Raw genomic sequence first — 22,636 nt, forward strand, 5'->3', positions numbered from 1 at the left:
TATGAGATCCGGGGTCAGAGAGACCTCACATCTCATATTTACACTAAAACGCAATTTAAAAAAAAATCGTCATTTGAAAAAAAATAAAACAAATAAAATGTCCCTCTAAGAGCTATGGGCAATGACTTGGAGACAGGTGGGGGGGGGGGGGGGGGGGGCTGCACTATCTTCCCCTCACTCGTCTCCATGTCAGGCCAGGGACAGGTCCAGATCGCTGTCACGGACCTGGCTCCTAACTTTTAGCTGGCTCCTAGATTCCAAGCAAATTTGTCAACCCCTGTGTGTGTATATATATATATATATATATATATATATATATATTATATAATATATATATATTATATAATATATATATATATATATATATATATATATATATATATATATATGTATATAAAACAGGATGGAGGCAGATGAAACTACCCACTCCTTGCCTCATTTTAAGTCCCAAAATGTTCTCCCCCTTTCTTTGTTATGTTGAGTATAGGCTCCCAATAAGCCACGGAGGGGGAGAGGTAATCATCGGGGGAAAAGAGGTGGAAGGGGGTCCAATCGAGGACGTCTCTTCAACCGCGATGATTACCATCTTAGAGATTACAATGAGACATCATATTACTCTCCGTCACCTAGACGTGCCCCCCCCGAATTCTTATTATGTGGGGTCTCAAAATCATAATGTAGCTCCAATTTCTACATATAACAGGTTCTCTCCATTAAGGGATCAGAGAGACAATGAAATTAGAAATAATGCCTATACACCATCCACATACAATCCACCCAATAGTAATTTTAGAAATCAGGATTTTTGCGAGGATCCATATACCAAAAAAAGAGGCCAGGATCTAAGAGAGGGTGCAGAGGGGGGAAACGACTACAACGGAGGAAAAAGAAGGCGAGTTTGATAGGAAAGGGTGTTTTTAATCTAAGTAAAAAAACTTTTTCTCAAGCAGAGTTATCTGTATTGGATAAGGGATTAAAATATGCACCCCCCAAACGTCTTAATAAATTTAACACCTTCATAGATGTACATAAATTTATTAGGAAAATCAATGTTCAAAGATATCTGACAACCAATCCATTTAGAACAGGGTATACAGCAGCCACGTTTGGCACTGTACATTCAGGGTTATCTAACCCGTCTTTATTTGTACCCCCTGTACCTACAGCTCCGGCGGTAAAAAATTTTAAGGACCTTGTACTCGGTGACCTAGAGAAACTTCCTATTAAACATGTGAATAGGTCCACCCTCTCACAGGCCGGCTTTAACTCTTTGTGTGAACAAAAGGAGGTAGTCGTGCGCCCTGCTGACAAAGGGGGTGGGATTGTTATTCTGGACAAAGAACAGTATAAAGCTGAAATGTGCAGGATATTAGAAGAACCGGGGACATATAAACTACTCCCTAACAATCCCACAAGTCTTTACAAAAGACAACTTAAGAGCCTTGTCGAGAAGGGATACGACTCGAAAATTTTGAATAAGAAAGAAAAATCGTTTTTGATCCCTATTGCTCCAAGAATTCCCACTATATATTATCTGCCAAAGATTCATAAAGATGCGATTAACCCTCCCGGCAGGCCTATAGTGAGTGGTATCAATTCTATCACCTCACGTATAGGTCGATATATAGATTTTTACCTGCAACCTTTAGTGAAAAAAACTCCTTCGTATCTTAAGGATACAGGAGCGACAATTAGGAGATTGGCAAATATAATTCCCCAGGATGAATGCATTATTGCCACAGCAGATGTGGCTTCTTTATATACTTGCATTCCACATAGAAGGGGTATAGAAGCTGTCCGCTATTTTTTGGATCAAGAAGATTCTCTAGCGTCATTTCAACGTGACTACCTCATTGAACTGCTCGAGTTTGCAACCGAGCATAATTATTTTTGGTTTAATGGGAATTACTACTCACAGCAGAGAGGTGTAGCAATGGGGGCCAAATTTGCCCCCAGTCTTGCCAATTTATTTATGGCAAAGTGGGAGGAGGATGTCGTCTATGCCCATCATAACCCTTCGTTGGTTTTATGGGCAAGATATATAGACGACATCCTCCTCCTATGGAATGGCACACCTGAATCGCTAAGAGAATTTTTTGATATTTTGAACCACAATGATAGGGGTATTTCATTATCACTAGAGATGAGTACCTCTAAGATCAATTTCTTGGATCTAGAAATTGAAATAGTAAACAATAAATTTGTGTTCAAAACACATTTCAAAGAAACAGATCGGAACAGCTTCATTCCCCTAGATAGCTGCCACCACAGAGCGTGGCTTAATTCGGTTCCACGAAGCCAGTTTCTACGTCTTCGGAGGAACTGTACAGATCTAGAGACATTCAGAATACAAGCCAAAAACCTTAGGCAGAAATTTGAAGATAAGGGGTATGATAGAGCAATTTTGGATAGGGAAATATGTAAAGTTGCGGAAACCAATAGAGAGGACCTCATTGTTGAGAAAACACAAAATGTACCTGATGATACTTATAGATGGTCTATGTTAACAACGTTTTCATCACAGCACAGACAGATCAAGTCTATTATAAACAAACACTGGAGTATACTAAAAAATGATTCTGTGTTGGGCCCCAAGCTACCCGAACAAGCTAAGATACTCTTCAGGGGAGTTCCATCCCTACAGAATAGTATAGCCCCCAATATCCCAGATCCACCTAATCGTCCATCCTTTTTTCACAACATGACGGGTTTCTACCCCTGTAAAAAGTGCAATGTATGTAGATACAATACCTTGGGGAGACGTAAGGCCACTGAATTTACTTCTACAACTACTAATAAGACACATAGTATTAAGCCTTTTTGCACTTGTGATACCAAGTATGTGGTATATTTAATCACCTGCCCCTGTGGCAAGCAATATGTAGGAAGGACAATCAGGACATTTGCAATCAGGGTAGGCGAACATATATCTCTTATCAAGAGTAAAGATTCAAAACACACTGTCCCTAGACACTATAAGCAGTGTCACAACAGTGATCCTACAGGAACAGAGTTTTTGATTATTGATAAGTATACGCCACCCTGGAGGGGGGGTGCCATGACCAGGGGCGTATCCAAGTTAGAGACGTATTGGATATACACTATCAAGTCCTACTCCCCGTTTGGTCTAAACGTGGAGTGGGACATCAATGCATTCATCGACGATGGTTGATGCATGGCGTTGGGTCCCACTCCCCGGTTGGTTTGGACTTGGTGTGCAATATGGATGCATTCATTGATGATAGTTGAGGTTTGTCCATCTCTTTTATCTATATCTTTATTGTTATTTTATTTTTCTCCTCCTTTTTTGGTATACACGGTAGAAATGTGTGGGGAAAATGTACTTTGTGCGTACTTGCAGATGGTTAAAGGTGACTTGGGTTTGGTCCACCTAATATGTTAGCACATATTACTTCCGGTCTCCTTTTGATTAGGCCATTATATTAATAGAGCGCCATATTCGAGCATATATACATATACCTCAAAACTTATGACTATATTTGATTTTTACAATTTTTTATATATTTTTAACTTTTTTTCAATTTTTAAAATTAGAATAAAAATCCCTTTCTTGCGTAGGCCATCGTTCATATAAGAGTGTTACGATGTAATAATCGCCTATCCGATTGGATTCGGTCATATTTTTCTATTTATTTTTCAGTTAATACCTTTAGGTAGATTATAACAACTTCTTTGGGTAAAATTACTGGAATAAACATTTTTTTCGAAATTTGCCTTTTAATTTATTTTTCCTGTGAGATATGGCTACACAAGCTAATATGCGATTATAGGCACTGTGTTCCTATTGGATGCAGCGTCTGAATGTTTAATGTTTTTTATTTATATATTTTTTTTACCTATTTTTTACCAAATTTCCTTCTACTAGATATATCCCTCAGCTCAGGGTATATACTCTATATTTTCCCTATTTAATATATATAAGAGATCTGTTCTTGTACCGATCTGTATATTACCTTAGAGATGGCGTCTTTTTACACGTCTATTTATTTTTTGAGTACGGGGACACGGAAGTGACGTTATGGCGCCGGGATGTTGACACACGTTCGCACTCTATTGGATAAAGTTGGTGCGTTCCAGGCTGACCACTTCCGTTCGTGGGATACGCGGGGGTCACGTTTATTTTACTTCCGCTGAGGTTAAAAGATCGGCTGAACATTTCAGTGTTTATGCCTGCGTTCCATTTGGACGTTGCTGGCGTACGTTAGGACGTTCGCTTTTGTTGTTTAGATACACGGAAGCGATTCGTCCAATATATATAAGAGTATGGGATGTACCAGTTATTTGACCAGACCCTTCACACTATTAAAAAGAGGCGTGGAACGCACGCCGGCGGCCATGTTGGATACCGGAAATGATGTGTGGTGACACTGATGGAGGAAATCTAGGCCTGATTGAGGGTCTGGCTATATAAACTGGAGGGCTGCCTTGAAGTTGTACCCCAGATGATGTCTGCTTAAGACGAAACGCGTCGGGACTTCACTGCAGCCTGAGATTTTATTGAAAAAGCGCTCATGTTCTTTGTACACGTGAGTTTGATAATTTTTTATTAAATTACTTGAAACGAAAAACGGAGTTACACTATTGTGGTCCCTGCTTTCTTCCTTTATATCTATCCCATTACCTATGATGATTTATGTGGATGGAGACATACCGCAGAGGAAATAGCCACACTTGAAAGTCTTCCAGAAAAGGACAACACCCCAAAAACAGCCTATGTATATCTACAAGCATATATGATCCTCCAAATATAATTTTGAGTAGGATCTATTAAATCTGGTAAGCCCCCATTTTATGCGGTGGAGGGTTCACGCGGTGATTGTGTGATTATTCCTTGGAGAAGGTGTAGGACTGTTTTCACTTCATCGTATCACACAAAGATAATTTGGAAAATTTGGAGAACTCTTCACTTGTTTCCATGCTGTTTTTCCATTTTTTGGACATATTTTTTCATATATTTGTTTGGACATTCTAGCTTTGCATATATAGCAATGAGTGTTTAAATGTTTCTTTATTTCTTTGCACAGTCTAATACATGTATTGATTACATTGGTCACATTGTAATGTGGTAAAAACAAATAAGCGCTACACTGTTTTTCACAAAATTTATTATGTCACATTTGTACACCTAGATGTTGTGTTAGCTGCTGTTTGTATACTGGTTACACATTTGAATAGCGCAGTGTTTTTGGTTCTTTTTGAAATGTTGAGTATAGGCGAGTAAAAGGTTTGCAAGCATATAGACAAGTAAAATTATTCTTCATTGCCAGCATTATACTCACGTAAACATTAACCAGTTAACCATTTGCCGACCGGCTCATGCTGATATATGTCGGCAAAGTGGTTAGTTCCTGTGAATCGCCATATGGGTACGTCTGATAGCAGGCGTGTGGCTGGCAGGCGCGATCGCAGCCGGCCACCCGCGAACGCATGCCTGAGAGCAGGAACAGGGATTTCCCCTTTTGGAAAGTAGACACCCCAAGCTATTTGCTGATAGGCATGTTGAGTCCATGGAATATTTTATATTTCGGTAAAATTTTAATTTTTTTTTTTTTACACAAATTTGTCACTAAATTATATATTGGAAAAACAAAGATTTGGGGGGCACACTCTAAGGCTCCATGCACACTGAAGCTCAAAAAATCTTTTTCTGGACGCCAGATTGCTGGCAGAAAACGCTGGTTGAAAATCGTGCTTTTAACAGCGTTTTGTACTAGTGTTTATTAGCGTTAGCGTTTATGGGCGTTTTCAATAACAATACACAGAGGACACTCCAAAAATCCCACAGTGCATTCCAAACTCCCGCAATGCATTGAAAAAATAGAATGCCAAACACGAATTAACGCGTGTCTATGAGCGTTTATAAGTGTTTATGAGCATTTATCTGCGTTTGTCGTTTTTTGGCAGTGAAAAATGGCACTTTGAACGTAAATTTCTGTCGTTTAGGAAAAAGCCCATAAACTCCACTGCTCATTAAAGCTAAAAAACGTCCATGTGTGCATGGACACATAGGCTAACATAGAGTGGACGCCCAAACTCCAATAAACTGCAGTTTATGAGCTCCAGTGTGCATGGAGCCTAAAGGATGCATCAAAGATGGTGCAGCCATAAGACCATAAAACGGAACAAAATATTAAAGCGCACACATGCAAAAATTTACATACATTTAATTTCTGCAAGGCTATCTAAAACACCAGAACATTTTCAAAATGTTTTCGATAATGGGGTACTTTGTCGCAGTAAGTGGGCTTAAGGTAACATTCTATAGCCATATGGTGTGGCCAAATCCCCATATTTTTTTTTAAATGTTATGGTGTTTTAAATAGCCTTGTAGGAGTTAAATGTAATTTTTTGTATGTGTGCGCAGGCTGTCTTCACATGGGGCATACTGGGAAGTTGCCAGGGGCCCCACCTGCCAAGCATCCCCAAAAAGCCCCGGGTCTCATATTTCTCATGTAGAATTATTAGCCCTGAGTGTAAACATCCAGTGATTGGTGGGAAATCCGGTTCTGTGCGGCTGCAGTGAGAGTGGAGCTGTCAAATCTAAGTACTGATGTCGGGGGTGGGCGTATTTTCGTAGGTTTAGTTCCCCTTTAAGTTTCACCAGTTGGATGTTCAGGACCTCCTCTGATGTCATTTTCAGGTTTGGCTGTGGTCCTTTTGATGTTGTTGTCCACTCCTCAGTTGGACTGCTTTTGGACATCCCAGGTGTAATGATTTAAAGAAAGCTGTCTCCTGTACTATACCAGAATGGGATGGGATTGGGATTTTTGACTAACCGTAAAATAAATTTTTCTGAGTTCATTGACAGACACCGCGCTCCATTATTCAAAACCATAGGGTTATGCCACCCCTTACAGCAGTAGGACACTTGGCAGAAAAAAAGACTTGGCTACGCCTATGGGCAGTCCTAGGTGGTATACATCCCCCTCTCTGCTATAGGCCTTCAGTTTAGTAACAAGCACTCCTTAGAGCGGTGGGTGCTGTGCCTGTTAAACTGAGAGAAATGGGTTTTACGGTAAGTCAAAAATTGCAATTTCTCTTTCGTTCATTGACAGACACAGCGTTCCATTATTCAGAACCATAGGGACATCTCAAAGCAGTGCCAAACATGAGGGGTGGGACCACAAAAATCCCAAGGCTAACACAAGAGCCAACCAGGCAACAGGAGCTCAACACAGGACAAGCTGGAGCCCAACCTGAACAATGCTCTTTCAAGAGGGATTAGACCCTCTAAACAGCAGCCCTTGTGGCCAAAAGAGGGCTCCACAGATGCCAACACATCCAATTCATAGAACGACCAAGTGGCCGCCTTGCAAACTTGCGCAATGGAGAGAAGGCCCAAGAAGTACTAAGCGCCAAAGAAGAATGTGCCGTAACAGGGAAAGGAGGAAACCGATCCCTGACAGAATAGGCCAGAGTCATCTGTCTGATCCATCCAGAAATGGTCGCAGAAGAAGCAGACAGCCCCTTTCTTGGCCCGTCCATGATCACGGTGAATCTGATCTCCAAAAAGACTCAGTGGCTGCCAAATACACCCTAATCCCCCAAACCACATCCAGGGCAAATAAGGTAAATTCCTTAGGATGTGTTGACCAGGAATACAAGGAAGGAAACACAATGTCCTTATTCAAATGGAAATCCAAGGATGGAACGATGGAAAAAGGAGAAGAATCACCTTAATCTGTATAACACTGGGTAAGGTGAACGTCACGATAACGCCACCATTTCCGTCACCCTGCGAGCAGAGGTGATAGCCACCAAGAGGCCACCTTCTGAGACAGAGTAAGCAGTGGAATCTCCAGAACATTTTGAGAGAGAGGCTTCTGGAGAACCGAAATCACAAAGTGCATATCCCATGGCGGTAGAAGAGACCGCACTGATGGAAACAGACGTCGAACCCTTTGAATAAAAATATGCACCAGGGGATGCTGAAAAAAAGACCACGCAGGCTGACACCTGGCTCTTGAGGATACTCAAGGCCCATTCCTGCTCAATCCCCCGTGAAGGGAGGTCAGAATCGGAGCCACAGAGAAAGAACAAGGATGAATGCCCGGTGGGACTCACACCAGGATATATGTGCTTTCCACATCCAGAGGTAGACTCCCTAGCCATCAGCAGTGTTGGAAATGCCACACCTAGCTCATCACAGCCAGGCCATTAAAACCAGCGAGTCTAAGGCAGAATGGAAGAATGGCCCTTGGGACAGTAGATCCTCCCTGAGAGGCAGTCTTCGAGGAATGTCGGTGACCAGGCACACCCAGTGGACCTAGCCCAACGGAGCCAATAGAATGACCGGTATGCCCTCAGCCGTGATCCTGCGCAAAAGCCACAGCAGAAGCTGGAGAGGAGGAAAGGCGTAGAGCAAGCGTTACCGGCCCCATGGGCCACCAGAGCGATTCAGGTGCCCACCAGAGGATCCTGTGACCTTGCCAGAAACCTTGGTACCATCCTGTTGAGCCGCAAACAGATCTACATCAGGAATGCCCCAGCGGAGACATATCCGATGAAACACGGTCCGTGGTTCAAACCCAGCCGACTGAGGCATCCACCTGTCAGTATTCAACTCCTGGAATGCGTACTGCCCATAGGAGGATACTGGCAACTGCCAGGACTGCCAACACCCTATTTGGCCCATGCTGGTGAATGACATAAACCCCCGTCATTGCATTGTCCAACTTGAGCCATACCGGGAGCCCCCGAAGCCAATCCATCCATTATCCAGACATAGTTTGATCTTTCCAAGTTCCAGGATATTGCTCGGTAGTCTGGATTCCACCAGTGTCCAATGACCCTGAGCAGAGCTCAGTTCCAGGACATCTCCCCACCTGGACAGACTGGCATTGGTGGTCAACCTGTTCAATACAAGGGGAGAAAGGCTTTACCTCCCGAAGAACTGGAGAGCAAAGCCACCAGACCAGAGAACCTCTGGTTTCCTGGCTCAGCCAAATCTGATTGTCCAGAGACCTCGGGCACTTGTCCCATTATGCCAGGATCTCCCTGAAGGGAGACTGTATGTATCTGTGCAAATGGAATCGCCTCAAAAAAGTAGATACCATCAGACCAGACAACCACATGCAGGTCCGCAGGGGGGCCCACCTGCTGGACAACAGTAAATGAAAAACGCAGCATGCAACTTCTGGAGTTTGTCCAGGAGAAGAAACACTCTGGCCAGAGCTGAAGCCTGGGTCAGGCTTAGATAATCCAGTGATCTGGAAGGGGCCAAAGCAGACTTCAGAGAGCATAGAAGCCAACTGAAATCAGTCAAGGTCTGTATAGGAGCTACGTTGCCCCTCGGGGTAGCCGAGGACTCGCAGAAGAAGATTGTCTAGGCAGCCCAGGACTGCAAACCCCCAATGACATAACCACGCCAGATCTGGGGCTAACACCTCGTGAACACCCAAGGAGTGGTGGCAAGACCAAAGGGCAACACCATGTGCTGATAATGCTCAGCAAACACAGCAAAATGGAGGAAGTGCTGGAGTCAGGCACATAGTGGAATGCGTATGTAAGCATTCATGATGTCGATAGCAGCCAGAAAGTCCCCATGATGAAGGGGTGCCACTGCAGTGCCGATGGACTCCATCCTGAACTTCTGTACATACACATGGCAGGTCAGGGCCTCGAGGTCCATAATTGGATGTACTACTATTCCCTCCATCTTTTGGGCTGTAAACAGGTTTGAATAAAACCACTAAAACTGTTTCAGACACGGGAACCGGGAAAATCACACTCAACAGGGCTTGCACAGCCCCACGAGGAGAACAGCAAACAGTCCGGCGACAGATGCACACTGGAAGCAAAAAACATGTTTTGGGGAACAAGGCCGGAAAACTATCTTGTAACTGGACAAAATCAAGACTCGTCATGATGTCATCCAGGGTAGCCCCCCCCACAATACATGTCCAAGTACCACTGTGGTGTCTGAGCAACACTGAGCTCAGCAACCAGGGGAACTGCGGCCTAGAGGCATAGCAGACAAACTGCAGTGCCTAGACCAGGGGTATTCAAACTACGGCCCTCCAGTTGTTCAGGAACTACAATTCCCATCATGCCTGGTCATGTCTGTGAATGTCAGAGTTTTAAAATGCCTCATGGGATGCGTAGTTCCGCAACAGCTGGAGGGCCGTAGTTTGAGGATCCCTGGCCTAGACCAACAGGTCTGCCAATGCAGCAAAGGCAGGGGGATTCTGCTCCACCTCCAGGTATGTCAGCTGGATCCTTAGAAGTCAGAGATTCCTCTATTGGAATCATGGTTGCCTTGAGCGGCGTAGAGACAGGGGGGTCCACTACTGGTGGAACAGTCCACTTCTGAAGGAGGGACTCCCCAAAAGGGGTACCTCACACCAATTTTTTTTTAGAAGCACAAAAGGCACTTTGGACCCTCCCAGTCTTCATGGTCAAATTTGGCAAAATAAGAGGGAGAAGGGTATGGTTTTGCCACTCAAGATGGCTTACGGGTGCGAAAGGGAACCCGGTCCTTTGCCGAAGCCACCGCTGCATCCCCCATCTTAAAAGGTTCCAGCACAGATATAATAAGTGCGACAACCAGCGCCTTTTCATGCACCACTGCAGTTGTGGAGCAATCATCCTTACTCCCTGACAGGACAGGGAGCGTGGCCACCAATCCCACAAAGTGGGCCATGTCTGTGGCGGCAGAGCTAGATATAGGATTGTTCGAGACAGAGGAGGTAGGGGAAGGCAGGGGGTGCCATTTATGGGGCTATATGCCCAAGTGCCAGCACAATAAACTCAGGGGGGGCACCAACTAAGACCCCAGCCACCCAAGGCCCGCACAGGGGATGCCAACCGGGCCCCACACAGGGCACGCTGTCTGGAGAAGGAGTCCGAAGCCCCTCACAGGGGGGGGGGGCGAACGAGGCCCCTCACAGGAGGGCGCGGAATGAGGCCACTTACAGGGGGGCACCGACTGAGGCCCCACATAGGGGACGCTGATGGACGCCACCCACACAAGGCACCACTGAGGCCCCTCACAGGGAGTGCTCCCTCCTAAAGGACCCCCAAAAGGAGGAGATCACCCTCCGAAGCTCCCAGAGGGGGCTGGGGCCGCTGATCCAGCACCTGGTCGGTATGCTGCAAAGCCGCAGCATACATTTTTGGCCGCCTTCTGCTAGTGCGCAGCCCGCGGGGGTGACTGGACCGATCTGAGCCACTGAACGGAGGGCAGAGACCCAAAAATGTAAAGCGGCATCCTAAATTACGGGAGGGCTGTTGCAGGCGGTCCCCCGATCGCGGACGTGCTTTCACCCGCCTCCTTGGCCCAACCACTGCAGCAGGTGGGCCCAATGGATACCCCCCAGTAGCAACCCTAAGGGTGGAGGGGGGGCAGTGTGTCCAAAAAGCACCTAGGCCAGAAGCCTAGGCCTTTCCCAAGAAGGAAGGGAGGGAGAGGGGTGGAGGAGAAGCCCGGAGGGACCGACCACCCCAGGCAGTAACCATGCCCCACACCACGTCCAGGGAAGAAGAGGAGGGGGCCGTACTTACTGATCCAGCAAATCACGCGTGTAACGCTCCCAGACAGATCCCCTTGCCACCGAAGTGTGTGGGGGGTGTTGGTCATGAGGAATGCTGCGGCTCAGGCTGAAACCCGGTCGTATGCGACCTCTTGAGATGTTTCACTCCATCCAGTGGGGCTATGTCGCGGCCGACCCAGCACTCAGCTTCGGTTTACAGGTGCTTGCTGGCCAGACTGGGGAGACCACTGTCCAGCCCAGCGCCCAGCCCGGCAGTTAATTGTAGAAAATTTCAGGCAAAAAAAAAAAGAAAATTCCCAGGACTAAAGATTCCAGCAGGGAACTAGGTCCTTACTCCTGACTAGGCAGAAAAAACTGAAGGCCTTTAGCAGAGAGGGGGGTGTATACCACCTAGGACTACCCATAGGCATAGCCAAGTCTTTTCTTCTGCCTAGCGTCCTACTCCTGTAGGGGGCAGTATAACCCTATGGTTCTGAATAATGGAGCGCTGTGTTTTTCAGTGAACCAAAGAGAAATAGGATTTTGAACCACCAGTAAAATTTGTTTCCTGAAGCACAGGACCGTAAGCTCTTGTGATCTTTGTATTGTTTGCTACAAAACTGAGGCTAGCTGGGGTTGGGAGAGATTATATAGGGGATCCCCTATATAATCTCTCCCAACCCCAGCTAGCCTCAGTTTTGTAGCAAACAATACAAAGATCACAAGAGCTTACGGTCCTGTGCTTCAGGAAACAAATTTTACTGGTGGTTCAAAATCCTATTTCTCTTTGGTTCACTGAAAAACACAGCGCTCCATTATTCAGAACCATAGGGTTATACTGCCCCCTACAGGAGTAGGACGCTAGGCAGAAGAAAAGACTTGGCTATGCCTATGGGTAGTCCTAGGTGGTATACACCCCCCTCTCTGCTAAAGGCAGCAGCTTTTTTCATTTGCCAGTGTTCAATCACCGGAAGGTAGCTGCATGTAAGGATTTAAAGAAGCATGTGCTCTGTCATGTACAATCAGGAAAAGAATATAGATATTTTGGCATTAATGGCCATGTGATGATATGTACAGAACTATCCACTTCACATAGAGAACAGTACACACAAGATGGCATAACACCTGCAGATCTGAACACACAAGATAGCACGGATGCCACAAGATATTACAGGAAAAGACAAATCTGACAGAGTAGAGGTGGGAGAGCAACCTAAAACACTGATATCATAACAATGAATCTACCATCTCAGTCATTCCATGTCCATTGGTACGTTAGACAAAAACTAGACGTTTTCACCACATTCAAATACTTGGGTGGACACTTATTACAGAAACCCCTTTTGAAGTCCAGAAGCCAGTATAGTGCTAGGCACATTTGTAAAGTACATCACAATGGATTATAAATGCGCAATATCTTTTTTTTTCAAGCAGCAGTATAACTTTGGTAAAGCCAAACTGCTGCTGCTGGAGATGTTCTCACCAGATGGGGGATTTTATACACATTTTCTGGGATTGCCCAGCTATCTCACAATACTTGGGGGCATTGGTTGACATCAATGCAGTGGCTGGCACAAATTGGTAAATACCACCTTGCCTATGTATAAAGATACTTATGCTAACAGAGGCCGTTTCAGATAATTTGATAACGTATGGATGGGTGAGGTGGATAGGGAGCACCACCACTACTTCAATGCCTGACTCACTTTGATACTGTTCTATTGCCTCCTGTTTAGTTGCCTGCCCTGGAGGATAAACTTAAGTTTGTGAAAGTCCCACCTCTGTCTGGTCCATGAGCTATTGAAAGAATATATAGTATAGTGTTTGTCTGCTTTTTCTCAGTGTGAGTCACATACTCACACAAGCTGTACCTGTTAAGTGGTTTAATTAGAGTTTTTGTTTGGTACCTGGTGCCTATATTTTCTATTTCTTGTGCAGACTGGCACAGTCCAACGAGGGCTGCACCACCTGCTACAATTTTTTTGTATCATTGAAAGAGATAATAAAAAGATTTATATATAAAAAAAAAAAATCCAAACTGCTGCTTTTTTTTTTTAAATGCCCGCTCCCCCTTACATCACCAAGTAAAAAAAACAAAAAAAAAAAAAAACGACATATAAGATGAGTTTCACAGCACTAAATACTTACAGAGTTTTCTCTCAGCTTGTCATATAAAAACTCCAACCTTTGCAAAGCATCTTCAAGTTTTCTTTTCGTTTTCTGACAAAGAAAAGTTGCCAATATATTATACACCATACCATTTGTTTTTGACAAAAACAGATGAACAAATCACATATGTTGAGATTTCAACATTTAGGAACAAAAAAAACAACAAACATAGCATTTATCCGTTTCTAGTCCTAGTCACAACTTCTAATACTAAGAACTCAAATCTTTTTGTGCTGTCATTTCCTTCTATTTTTAGGGGAAATCAGAACCTTGTTTTCAGCAGTGGGATTACTACTTTTCCCACTTTATATTTACTATATACCGTGGATAAATTTATACAATATACTTTTCTGCCATGATCTTGCCTTAAAACCACAATATTGTTTGCCTATGGCCCAATACCTGCCTCAAAACACCTCCGAGTCTGAACATAATCCTGTAAGCTGTGTGATCAATAAATATCTAATAGAACTCCGGGGTTTGGGGGATTTCTGCATACTCCAAATATGAACCAGGCTGCCCAGCGAGCACCTGGAGATCGCCACTTTATGGACATGGGGTAACTTTTACTGCCACCAACTAATGTTAAACGTCAGTGGCAGTGGGTTTTTTTTACACACATTCACACCTGCTACAGCAGCCGGAGTGCATGTATGTTTCACAAGCCAACTTTCAGCTTTCTGATTAAAGTGCTAGGGCAGCTCTACAGATGACTGTTTGCTTTCACTGACCCCCAGAAGCTTGCCTGGGGGTTTTACTTCCTCTTTTGCTCTGTGCAAACCCTGCAAATTAAAAGCATAATGGGCTAGTATGCGATATGTGACACTTATCCGCAAACGAAGCCCGCGGCGTCCTTAGTCCATCTTTGCCCTTCTTTCTTCTGGGGGCCGCAAACTCCGGCTCTGTGACTGTCTGGAGCCGCGTGACGTCACTCCCGCACACGGGAGCCGTCAGTCACGGCACGGAGGTCTGTTTCTTCACAGAACATGCGCCGATGACGACATCAGCGCACTACAAGGGAAATATCTCCTAAACGGTGCATGTTTAGGAGATATTTCCACTACCTATAGGTAAGCCTTATTCTAGGCTTATCCATAGGTAAAGGTAAGAAAAAGGAGTTTACAACCACTTTAACCCCCACCCCCCATTGGGTATCTATATTTACTGGGTGTATGCTCATCTTTTTAACTGATCCCAAAAAAAGTTATATATTATGTTTGTGTGTTCTAAAATGAACTGATAAACTGTTGCACCAATATTTTGACATAAAAAATTGGAACTACCTGTATTTTATTCTCCATGATGTCTGACGTATAGATTATAAAATATTATAAAAGTTTAAAGTGGTAAAATCAGAAGGTTTTTTATCTTAATGCATTCTATGCATTAAGATTAAAAGCCTTCTGTGTGCAGAACTTACCTGAGGTCACTTACCCGAGGTCCCTCTCTGTCCAGCCGTCCGAGACTCTCCCTCCTGATTGTCTGAGACACAGCAGCGGCGCCATAGGCTGCTGTCAAAGTCAGCTAGCCAATCAAGGGAGAGAGGGGGCGGGGCCGGGTCTGGGCTCGGTGTCTGAATGGACACAGGGAACTGTGACTCGGCTTGAGTGCCCCCATAGCAAGCTGCTTGCTGTGGGGGGGACTCAACAGAAAGAGGAGCCAGGATCACAGAAGAGGAACCCGAGAAGAGGATCTGGGCTGCTCTGTGCAAATCCACTGCAACAGAGCAGGTAAGTATAACGTTTATTTTTATAGAAAAAAAACACTAGACTTTACAATCAATTTAAAGCTATAAAGACTCTATGGGCCACCCAGGAAAAATACAAGTGATAACAGTCGATAGCTCTCCCGAGTATTTAAATTGGTACTTTACCCATAACAATTTGATGACAGTAAACATTCTTTAACAAAAGAACATACATTCCACATTATTAATTATGTTAACAAAATTAGTGTGTGTTGTAAATTGATTCCAGCATTGCTCCTGTGTCTGCTTTTTGGAAGCAGCCATTTTGTTGAAGCCCAAAGCTTATTGGAAATTTTCCTCCCTCTCATTTGTCTCAACAGCTAAAACTGGTGCACACAGAATCTGGTGTAGCTTTTGGAAAATCATAACTGAACTAGCTGAAGTTAGAAGCGGATTGGTTACTATGCACAGCTGCACCAGATTCTGTGTGCATCAGTTTTAGTACATTTCCAGCTTTTATTTTATGTCTTGGCTTAGCTAGTGAGGAAGGATGACAAAAAGCTTTACCATGGAGGTATGAAAAGAAAAAGACATGATCTTTCAAAGCCTAAGCCTTTTTGTGTCTCTCCTGGCTCCCTCCCTAATCTGTGTTGCCTCAGCACAGTCTGTCATTCCTGTTGCTTTCTTCCTCCTTCAAATGATCAGCCTTAGAGGCGGCTCCGATTTTAGGCACGATGTTGAGAATAGACAGGAACTGAGCATGTGCAGAGTGGAGCGAGACAGTGTATTACTGGGTTTTAAACAGTATAGACACTTCATTTTAATGTTTTACATAGCTATACATGCAAAATGAGTCAGCCTGAAGTGATCCATCAGGATACTTAATTTTCTGGCTAAAGTACCACTTTAACATAATGCTATAGTTTTAGTGAATGGGCTATTATTAACTAAGTGCTTTTTTTTTAGAATAGTGAAAAATTCTAAACAAAAATTATAATATTTAGCTGGGCTGCCTGGATTGCATAATAATATTTTGCTGCATGTGGAACTCGCAATCTATTCTGCGGTTTATCTCAACAGACCCTTTTCATAACTACTCTGGGTCTAGTGCAGGGCTCGACAAATCCCAGGTGCCAGGTCACCATCCAGAGATCGATTTAGATAAAGAAAGAAAACCACCGCTCCAGGATAGCCCTCCAGGGCGGATGTCCTTCCTATCAAGGAGCCCCAGGTGCTGGCTGATACATACGCACTAGGCAGGCAATGACAGGAAAAAACTCTGGATAGCCGCACACTGGAAAAAGACTTAAAATCCTGTGTTTTTATTAAAAGTCAAGGGTCACATCACATCAAATAATCCACAGCAAAGGAAAAGGGTACAAAAATTCTGACGCTTTTCGCACTGGAATCAGTGCTTACTCATAGCTATGAGTAAGCACTGATTCCAGTGTGAAACGCAGCAGGATTTTTTACCCTTTTCCTTTGCTGTGGATTATTTGATGTGACCCTCGACATTTAATAAAAACACAGGATTTTAAGTCTTTTTCCGGTGTGCGGCTATCCAGAGTTTTTTCCTGCCATTGCCTGCCAGGTCACCATGGCGACAAGAAATTGCCTTCTGGTGGCTTTTGTCAGCCCAATCACTGTAAGCCCCTGTACCAAATCCGTCAGATTTTGTCCGTCGGATCTTGTCCGAAACTGTTGCATACACACGGTCGGACAAAGTTGTCGAAAAATACGATCTTACAGAACGTGATGACGTAATTTCGTTACGATGGGACTACATTCAAGCTAGTAGCCAATAGCTTTGATGTAGGAATTTGATCTGAGCACGCGTGGCACTTGGTCCAATCAAAATTCTCTACACATGATCGGAGTATGTCCGATCGGCCCAGTTGGTCGGGAAATATTTCCAACAAGTTGGAAAATTGGGTCCGATGGAATCAGTCCGATGCATACCACACACAGTCGGATTATCCGACAACACGGTCCGATAGGACACATTCCGATGGATTCTCCAACCGTGTGTACAAGGGCTTAGAATCAGGCGTGAGCAAATCCTAAAGTCTCTATCCCTCAAGCCTATCCCATGCCAGCACCATGACCCATTATCTTTCCGCCTACAGGACAAAAGCGTGAAACATCTTCTTGTCTTCCTCCCAATTATTGCAGGCTGCACCCACTTTTTTTCTCTGGGCGGGCTCTATTGGACGTCAGTTCTGGGTGCAGCTAGTGAGGCTGTTGGGTTCTGGAGCCAGACTTCTGGCCTGTCATTCTGGCAACTGTAGACAGAAAGGGGGTACCGGAAAGACGTAGAGAAGACTGGAGAGAGGCAGCCAGTGACTTGTCTCCTGCACAGCTCTCCCATCCTCTGCTGGGGCTCATTCACACCATGAAAATAAAGAGGTCTGGGGGGACAGTGTAGAGTACAGCATTTGGGGGCCCCAGCTGCTCTGTCCCTCCTCCCTATAGAACTGTACTGACAGAATACGCTGTAGGCGGGTCTAGGTGGGAACGTCGGTACAGGGCGTGAATGGTTCTCATCCCCTCAAACCCCCATTATTATTATTTTTTTAATCAAATACTTTTTTTATTAAGATAGATATATATATATATATATACACATCTTCTGCAACCAACCTTAGAGATTTAGTAGTGAAAAATTTAGTTGATCCACCGTTTCGACAAAAAAACCCTGATGTTTTAGGACACGAAGGGCTTCTATAGCTGCGGTAGATGTCATTGTTGTACAAAAGTTCGGAACAACATTAGGAGAAGGAAAGCGTTTATTAATCCTTTAAACCAAAAGTCTTACGCCATTAAGGATTTTATATCTTTAAGGGGTATTATATGCCCTAAGATGCCCATGTAATATGATTTATATAGGCAGAACAAAAAAGGCATTTAAAAGAATTAAAGAACACATTTGCAATATTAACACAGGAAATATTAAACACCATTTATCATTACATTTTAAAAATGTCCACAATAGAGATCACAGGGGGTTGCAATTTTGGGAAATTTAGTCCCTAAAAACACACTGGAGAGCACAGAATGGCATCAGAGAGCTCAGTAAGAGAGAATCATGGTGGATCCATGAATTATCTGTTATGGTGCCAAATGGGTTAAACAAAGAATTTGATCTGGGTTGTTTCCTGAGAAATTATTAACATAGCCCTATTTATCTAGTCATTGCTTGATAACCTTTTAAGAGTTTTCTAATTTTTTTAATTACATTTTTTATTTTTATATTTTATTTAAAAAAATATATATTTTTTTTTAAATTGGAGGATTTAATAACATATCTGTTCTACTGAGTCTATATGGATTCCGTATTTGAGCTATGCGGATGGAATTTATATATTGTAAATGAAAAATGTAATTAGATAAGCCATTGCAAATTGACAACAACGGTATTTGCTTCCAAAGTAACATATGGAGACATATTTTGCAATGGGTTGATTACCTGTGGTTTAAATTGAGCATGGTTGTGTTCCAATTAAGATCAGCGGCTCGCAAATAGTGAACAGCTGTGAATGACAGGCGATAACAGAGCGGGATAGGAATAGAACCAGTGAGTGTCTTGTTCACCAATAAGAATCCCTCTGAGGAAGTCACATGACCCTGTGACATAAGGGGTCGGGTAGGGGAGGGGCATATGCAGGGGCGGACTGACAACTCATGGGGCCCCTGGGCAATAGGAGATTATGGGGCCCCACAGTATACACAAACACACACACACACACACACAGTACTGGAGAGGTGGGGCAGCTATAATCTCGGGATTTTTAGACCAAAAGGATGTCGTTAAGGGACATTTCAGAGACAGATGTAAAAAAAAACCCCCAAAAAAACACATTTTTACATACTGTCCCTGGTTTTACTGATGCTGGCAAACCTGATGGGGCCCCCTAGTGGCATGGGGCCCCTCGGGCAGTCCGCCCCTGGGCATATGTTGTAACAGGACACTGAGATAACCATTAGCAAAGTTTGGAGCTGTCACAGAATTGTGGATTTAAAGAACGCTGTACATAGTTGGTTCACTGGAGCACCTTATGCATATAAGTGCAATATATTTATTTTAATAAAGTTTAAAGTTTTAAACAGTTTAAGCACTATGTGGAGCCTCCTATCTTTTGCATGCACCAGTTAATCACTGTCATTTGGAGACACATACAGAGAAACTGGAAGGAGAAAAAGACATCTCATTAGTCCTGGGATACTATCGCTTTTTCTGACTAAACTTAGTTGTGAGGTTACATCAATTGAGGTGAGCACCAAACCCGAGGGGGGAGCAAGTTTTATTTTATGCATGAGAAGATTACCACAGTATCATTCTGCACAGAAGATATATTGGACTTTAATCCAAAACTACATAGATAAAATCATACATTGAAATAGAGGTTTAAGGAATGTGTCGCTGAAATTTATGTTTTTAATGTTTTGTCTTTTTACAAGTGGATTAGTAAACTACATAATTTAAAGAAGAAATAATGTTGATGGCATGGTTAACATATTTTTGATTTTGAATATGGATTGCAACAATTAGCGCAACTGTTAATTTATTCAACACTTTGTCACCTTTATATTGGGAGTGTGCTACCAATAATTTTAATTTTAAATTAAATATTTTTATTTTATTGAAATTGGAGGATTCAATAACATATCTGTTCTACTGAGTCTATATCGATAGCTATGTGGATGGAATGTTAATGATTTTAAATGAAAAATATGATTCTGTAAGCAATTACAAAGTCACAACAATGGAATTTGCTTCCAAAGAAACATATGGAGACATTTGGCATTGGGTTGATTACCTGTGGTTTAAATTGAGCCTGGCCCTGTTCCAATTAAGATCAGCGGCTCACAAATAGTGAACTAACACAGCTGTGATTGATTTATTTTATGAATGAGAAGATTCAAAGATTACCATAGTATCATTTTGCACAGAAGATATATTGGACTTTGATCCAAAACTACATAGAAAAACAATCACACATTGAAATATAGGTTTAACCCCTTGTCGCCGAGCGTACTCTGCTTCCAGGGGTTATACCGGGATGATGCCCGCACCTGCAGGCATCATCCCGGTACCGTTTTTCAGAGCGGGCGATTGGCTTTCCAGCCATAACAATCAATGTGGCTAAAAGCCGCTCGGCTGTTATGCTGGAGGAGCGGGAGGGGACGTCCCCCCTCCCGCCGCCTCCCGTCGCCTCTGGCGGCTAGGGAGGGAATGGAATGAAGCTGTAAGTGGCTCCTAATTGTAAACATGGAAGCGACGTCACTTCCCGTTTACTCGGCTGCCAATGGCGCCGGATGTAAAAATATATACAATATTCAGAATCGCCGAAAACGGCGATCTGAATACTTTGAAGTGTAAAGGGGGGATCTTTCAGACCCCCGATCCCTCCATAAAGAGTACCTTTTACCACCTATTACTGTCACAAGGGATGTTTACATTCCTTGTGACAGCAATAAAAGTGATCAAATTTATTTTTTATTAAATTTTTTTCTATTTATTCTATTTTTTAAAACAATTTATTAATTTGAAAATAAATAAGAAAAAAAAATGAATTTTAAAGCGCCCCCCCCCCCCGTCGCCGCGAGCTCGCGCAGCACAGAAAACGCAGTCAGAGCGAGAGCAATAATTCTAGCACTAGAACTCCTCTGTAACTCTAACCTGGTAACCGGAATCTTTTTTTTAAAGCGTCGCCTATTGAGATTTTTAGGTACTGTAGTTTGTCATTCCACGAGTGCGTGCAATTATAAAGTGTGACATGTTTGGTATCTATTTACTCTGTGTAACATTATCTTTCACTTTATGCAAAAAAACAAAAATCGGGCTAATTTTATTGTTTCGTTTTTTTTAAATTCATGAAAGTGTCCCTTTTGCCAAAAAGTTGCGTTTAAAACACCACTGCGCAAATACCGTGCGACATAAAATATTGCAACAATCGCCGTTTTATTCTCTAGAGTCTCTGCTAAAAAAAATTTATATATATATATATATATATATATATATATATATATATAATGTTTGAGGGTTCCAAGTAATTTTCTAGCAAAAAATATGGATTTTAACTTGTAAAAACCAAATGTCAAAAATAGGCTTAGTCATGAAAGGGTTAAGGAATGTGTTACAGAAATTTATGTTTCACATGTTTTGATTTGGATTAATTAGTTCACATTTTAAGGAAGGAATGAAATAATATTGACGGTGCAGTTTATATATCTTTGATTTTGAATACTGATTGCAACAATTAGAGCAAATTTTTATTTATTCAAGGGTTTTTGACTAGTCCTCCACAAAATGGTTAAAAGCCAAAGAAACCAGATAAGCAGGAGGTGGGTAGTGCCAGACAGAACTCCCTCCTATAAACTACAGCCTATGCCTTGTTGCTGATGAACTGAAGAGTATGCTACTCTAGTAAACTGTATGGCTGCTCCTTCTATAACCACTACAGCTCTCACACCTGTACCCTCCCACATGTACCAGACCTATTTGGAAATAATTTCATATTAACAAATTGTATATTTGTTTAAGGACAACCAAGGCTTTCTGTGATACTGTCTTGCAGTGTTACTTTAAATTTCTCTTTGGCGCATCCAAACAATGTTAAACACTGAATCAAGTAGCTTTTTTTCTTATAGTAGTAGCTGCTAGAGCTGCTATATTCAAACAGTAACTCACAGCTTGGACTTTAAAGCCGAGTGCACAAGATGAGATTAATCGGACTAATAATAATTTTTTTTTTTTTGCATGTTAGTCTCCATATCAAAATGAAGAGGTTACTAAAGTACAAAAATTCTCGTATGACAGAATAAAAATTTTGAAGTGATGTGATGTGTTTTGTTTTCAGAAGAAAACTGTACTGACTAAACAAAAATTGTACGATCTGGTATCGTACGAGGAAAAGTGTCTGACCCTTTGGAAAATTTCAGACGAAAGCCACGTACGAATGATCAGATTATCGTATGATCACTTAGAAAGTGGTATTTTTTGTACGATGTTCTGATCATGTGTATGGGGCTTCACAGTTTAAGGTTGTCTGGGAATGGGAAGGGGAGCGCAGAAACAGGGCACAGGGACTGGATGTGCTACACACGTCCTGCGTACTTTGATAACGTTTTTTTTTTTTGGGTGTGTATAGCATGCTCATTGTCCCCAACTAGTTAAAATAAAATAAAAAAATCTTAAAAAGAAAACAAAAGTGGTAGTGTCACCAAACATTATTTTGAAAAGAGTATTAATCAAAAATTAATTTGTAATGGATCAAAAATTGAAATA

The 22,636-nt window shown here is 42.7% G+C and overlaps 1 protein-coding gene across 6 annotated transcripts in view; it reads right to left on the reverse strand.

Moving 5' to 3' along the window:
* Positions 1–22,636, reverse strand: part of SEC31B (SEC31 homolog B, COPII component) — a 360,793-nt gene that overhangs the window by 17,475 nt on the left and 320,682 nt on the right. For all 6 annotated transcript variants that reach the window (XM_077454443.1, XM_077454445.1, XM_077454444.1 and 3 more), the window contains one exon: positions 13,641–13,712. In XM_077454443.1, coding sequence (XP_077310569.1) covers positions 13,641–13,712 — 72 coding nt within the window. The remainder of the gene's footprint in view (positions 1–13,640; positions 13,713–22,636) is intronic.

Source organism: Lithobates pipiens, unplaced genomic scaffold (genome assembly GCF_037356315.1).
Source record: "Lithobates pipiens isolate NorthernLeopardFrog02 unplaced genomic scaffold, aLitPip1_a1.2 Scaffold_25, whole genome shotgun sequence".
NCBI classification, from domain to species: Eukaryota; Metazoa; Chordata; class Amphibia; order Anura; family Ranidae; genus Lithobates; species Lithobates pipiens.